This window comes from Ailuropoda melanoleuca, unplaced genomic scaffold, assembly GCF_002007445.2.
Source record: "Ailuropoda melanoleuca isolate Jingjing unplaced genomic scaffold, ASM200744v2 unplaced-scaffold11092, whole genome shotgun sequence".
NCBI lineage: Eukaryota > Metazoa > Chordata > Mammalia > Carnivora > Ursidae > Ailuropoda > Ailuropoda melanoleuca.
The window spans coordinates 1-4791 of NW_023179496.1; the positions used below are offsets into that span (position 1 = coordinate 1).

A 4791-nucleotide genomic window follows, 5' to 3' on the forward strand; every position below is an offset into this window, starting at 1 on the left:
TTTTATGTTAATAACAATAGCCTGTTTTATAGAGGACATATCTGCTGCCCTTCCACAAACATGTAAAGGCTAATTAGGGAGGAAGCAAGCTACAAGATATTTCTTGATCTGTCTGTCCAACGTTTATTTCTGAATCTCCCTAGACAGAGGAATTGTTATTCAAACTTGCACTTGTAAGAATATTCAGAATTGGGTGGAGTGGAGAGTCTGCTCTGCAGACACTGCCCCTGGGTTTGCCCTCATTCTCCCAAAGGAACACAGCCCCTGTATGTTGCATCACTCACTCTCAGCACCTCCCAGGGTTCAGGTTTTACTCCAGTGACTCCCAGACCTGCATAAATCTTGCTTCTGCTAGAACGTCAATGACACTGGGACAAANACATCACTCACTCTCAACACCTCCCAGGGTTCAGGTTTTACTCCAGTGACTCCCAGACCTGCATAAATCTTGCTTCTGCTAGAACATCAATGACACTGGGACAAAAGGAAGAAGATCCATTTTCAAGATTGGCAAGACCATCTCTACTGTGAGTGACAGCTGTTCTTTATTAAGGTGGTGAAAAAGGAGTTGTCAGAATGGACAACATGCCTGAGAAATGAATTCTACAAGTGGCTGAGTGCCTTATGTAATAAGCAGATGTTAATCTACAGCCCATGGCAGTGATTTGCAGTTTAATTCACGAGGTTATGCAAACACTCGAATGTGTTTTCCTTTTCTACTNATTTCCAAGATTGGCAAGACCATCTCTACTGTGAGTGACAGCTGCTCTTTATTAAGGTGGTGAAAAAGGAGTTGTCAGAATGGACCACATGCCTGAGAAATGAATTCTACAAGTGGCCGAGTGCCTTATGTAATAAACAGATGTTAATCTACAGCCCATGGCGGTGATTTGCAGTTTAATTCATGAGGTTATGCAAACACTCGAATGTGTTTTCCTTTTCTACTTGGTTAACTTCATTATTATACCTTCCCAAGCCAGAAATCATTTTTTTTCTCTGTTACATGTAGTATGACGCATTGAAGTAGAAAGTGACAGTGAGGTTGTGGATATGGACACGGATTCCTCTGATGGGGCCAATGACCTAACGACAAGGAGGTTTCACATGTAGGCATAATGTAGTCTGTTTCAGAGCAAATGAAGTTTCTGGAAAAAAATAGAAGCATTGGTCTTATATGTAATGAGCTGTTGTCCAAATCCAAATGGCTGTTACTTCAAAGTTTATACTAAGGCAGTGGAAAACACATAGGATTCTTGATAAGCTGTTAAATATGTATTTCTTTCTCTTTCTTTCTTNCTGTTATGTGTAGTATGACACATTGAAGTAGAAAGTGACAGTGAGGTTGTGGATATGGACACAGATTCCTCTGATGGGGCCAATGACCTAACGACAAGGAGGTTTCACATGTAGGCATAATGTAGTCTGTTTCAGAGCAAATGAAGTTTCTGGAAAAAAATAGAAGCATTGGTCTTATATGTAATGAGCTGTTGTCCAAATCCAAATGGCTGTTACTTCAAAGTTTATACTAAGGCAGTGGAAAACACATAGGATTCTTGATAAGCTGTTAAATATATATTTCTTTCTCTTTCTTTCTTTTTCTTTCTTTCTTTCTTTTTTCTTTTCTTTTCTTTTCTTTTTTTTTTCTTCTGAGAGGTTTCTGTTTTTATAGATCCATGTCTGTTCAACCTGATTCCAAAATCAGTAACTCCACCTTTCTTCTTACGGGTTTCCCTGGCCTGGAACGGGAATACCCGTGGCTCTCCATCCCTTTCTCCTGTATCTATGCTATGGTATTGTCAGGGAACTGCATGGTGCTGCATGTGATCCGGACTGAGCCGAGCCTGCATGAACCCATGTTCTACTTCCTGGCCATGCTGGCCCTCACTGACCTGTGCATGGGNAGTTTCACATGTAAGCATAATGTAGTCTGTTTCAGAGCAAATGAAGTTTCTGGGAAAAAATACAAGCATTGGTCTTATATGTAATGAGCTGTTGTCCAAATCCAAATGGCTGTTACTTCAAAGTTTATACTAAGGCAGTGGAAAACACATAGGATTCTTGATAAGCTGTTAAATATATATTTCTTTCTCTTTCTTTCTTTTTCTTTCTTTCTTTCTTTTTTCTTTTCTTTTCTTTTCTTTTTTTTTTCTTCTGAGAGGTTTCTGTTTTTATAGATCCATGTCTGTTCAACCTGATNATATTTCTTTCTTTTTCTTTCTTTCTTTCTTTTTTCTTTTCTTTTCTTTTTTTTTTTTTTCTTCTGAGAGGTTTTTGTTTTTATAGATCCATGTCTGTTCAACCTGATTCCAAAATCAGTAATTCCACCTTTCTTCTTACGGGTTTCCCTGGCCTGGAACGGGAATACCCGTGGCTCTCCATCCCTTTCTCCTGTATCTATGCTATGGTATTGTCAGGGAACTGCATGGTGCTGCATGTGATCCGGACTGAGCCGAGCCTGCATGAACCCATGTTCTACTTCCTGGCCATGCTGGCCCTCACTGACCTGTGCATGGGGCTGTCCACAGTGCACACGGTGCTGGGCATCCTGTGGGGGTTCAGCCAGGAGATTGGTCTGGATGCCTGCATTGCTCAAACTTTCTTTGTTCATGGTCTATCATGCATGGAGTCTGGAGTCCTTCTCGCCATGGCCTTTGATCGTTTCACTGCAATCTGCAATCCTCTGAGATATACATCCATCCTCACCAATACCAGAATCATCAACATTGGCGTGGCCATTTTAGGGAAGAGTTTCCTGTTCATCACTGCCCCCATTGTCTGCCTAAAGTTCTTCGATTACTGCCGCCCCCACATCCTCTCCCACTCTTTCTGCCTGCACCAGGACCTGCTGCGGCTCGCCCGCTCTGACATCCGCTTCAACAGTTTCTATGCCCTGGCTCTGGTGATCTGCACACTGTTTTTGGATTCAGTGCTCATTCTCGTCTCCTACATCTTGATCCTGCACTCAGTATTGACTATTGCATCCAGGGAGGAGCGCTTCAAGTCCTTGCAGACCTGCGTCTCCCACTTCTGCGCAGTTCTAGTTTTCTATATCCCAATCATTGGTCTGACTATGGTGCATCGTTTTGGAAAGCACCTCTCTCCTGTGGTCCATGTCCTCATGGGCAACATCTATATCCTTTTCCCACCCTTGATGAACCCCATCATCTACAGTGTCAAAACCCAACAGATACATACCAGGATCCAGAGATGGTTCACTAAACAAAACTGAGTACTGGAGGTAAATGTGTTCTAAGGAAGGGAAGGTAGTGCTTGCAAGGGGAATGACTAATAACAATTTGTAGCAGAAACAATACATTTATATGTAATATTTAACAGATTAAAAGCATACTTTAGAAAATAGCCATTTTCTAATTTAGTTTTCCAAAGCTAGAGAAATAAGCAGAGAATGTGTTACCAATCTCATTTCCTAATTTTAAAATTCAGTATAGTGTTAACTACGATGAGTTATGTTCCATAGTGTGTCAATGAGAACTTGTCTGGGTAATTACTAAGTGTACAGTACCATCCATGCTTTCTGAATTCTAATTCAGAGTGTGATTTTATTTTTTCATGTAACTGGTATGTCTATACATTTACCATATATGGAACAAATAGCTTTTACATATTATCAGGTGTCACAAGTTGATTCTCTTGAGGTTGTTGAGAAAGAAAATTGTACTCTATCTTTCAAGGTTCTCCTAAACTGGTCTAAGAATTAAGTTGGCATGAGACAGATTAACACAAGAAACAACAAAATTTAACCATGTGCACGCAGAGGCCCCGTGGTAAGGTTCAGTCCTGAAGAAATGACCAAGGCATGAAGTTTGTTTACTTTTTTTTTTTTGAAGGTTTTGTTTATTTATTTGAGAGTGAGAAAGAGATCGGGAGGAGAAGGAGAGAGAATCTGAAGCAGACTCTGTGCTGAGCACAGAGCCCCATGCAGGGCTCAATCCCATGACTGAGAGATCATGACCTGAACTGACACCAACAGTGGAACACTTAACCGACTGAGCCACCAGGTGCCCCAGTGTGAAGTTTTTATTCATTTTAGACAAAGAAATATCTATCTGTGAAAACCGACAGGACAAAGAAGACCTTATGCTTAGAAGCTCAGTTAGTAAGGAATTCTATATTTGGACTAGAATCTGGGTTGGGGTAATACATTAGTAATAGTTACAAGGTTTCTTTATTTTTATTTTTTATTTTTTACAAGGTTTATTTGTATAGGCTACGTTGGCCCTTACATTCCCTACCTCTGATGATAAGGATGTCTCTTTACCTCTTGGTGCAGACAGGGTAACTTTCACAGGGGAGATGGATTTCCTGCTTTCTGGAGACAAAGAAGAGTCAGCAGTCTTGCACTTGTTGTTTTTTCTTAAATAACTTTAATTCAAAATACTCTGTATGACATTATGTCGTGCTCTGGGGCCGCCTTCCCTGGGCCCCCACGAAGTCATTCACACCTGTTCTACCTATAATTAAGCAAAGGTGCTGGGAAAGCCCGTTCTGTCTCCTAACAGAATGCAGGATTGGTAGGTTAGATTACACAGTTTAGTGCCAAAGTTTTGGTGAACAATGACGGAATTGGCTATCACATCTCTACATATCTACCATGTACCCCCAAATCTATATAGTTTACAGCGCTCATGAGAGTTGTCAGTTGACTTCAATCTTGGTGTCAGCATATATGAAATTTTAAAAATAGTTTGATCAAGCTCTTTATTTCTAAGGGAGGTTGCTAAGGCCCAGAGATATTAAGTAAAACATCAGTAGCTAAGCTGGGGATTGAAT

The 4791-nt window shown here is 40.6% G+C and overlaps 1 protein-coding gene across 1 annotated transcript; it reads left to right on the forward strand.

Annotated features, from left to right (window-relative positions):
- The first annotated feature begins 2287 nt into the window (after positions 1 to 2287).
- LOC100471567 (olfactory receptor 51V1) lies at positions 2288 to 3229 on the forward strand. Its single transcript, XM_002931089.2, has one exon. The coding sequence runs from the start codon at positions 2288 to 2290 to the stop codon at positions 3227 to 3229; it is 942 nt and encodes a 313-aa protein (XP_002931135.2).
- The last annotated feature ends 1562 nt before the right edge of the window (positions 3230 to 4791 follow it).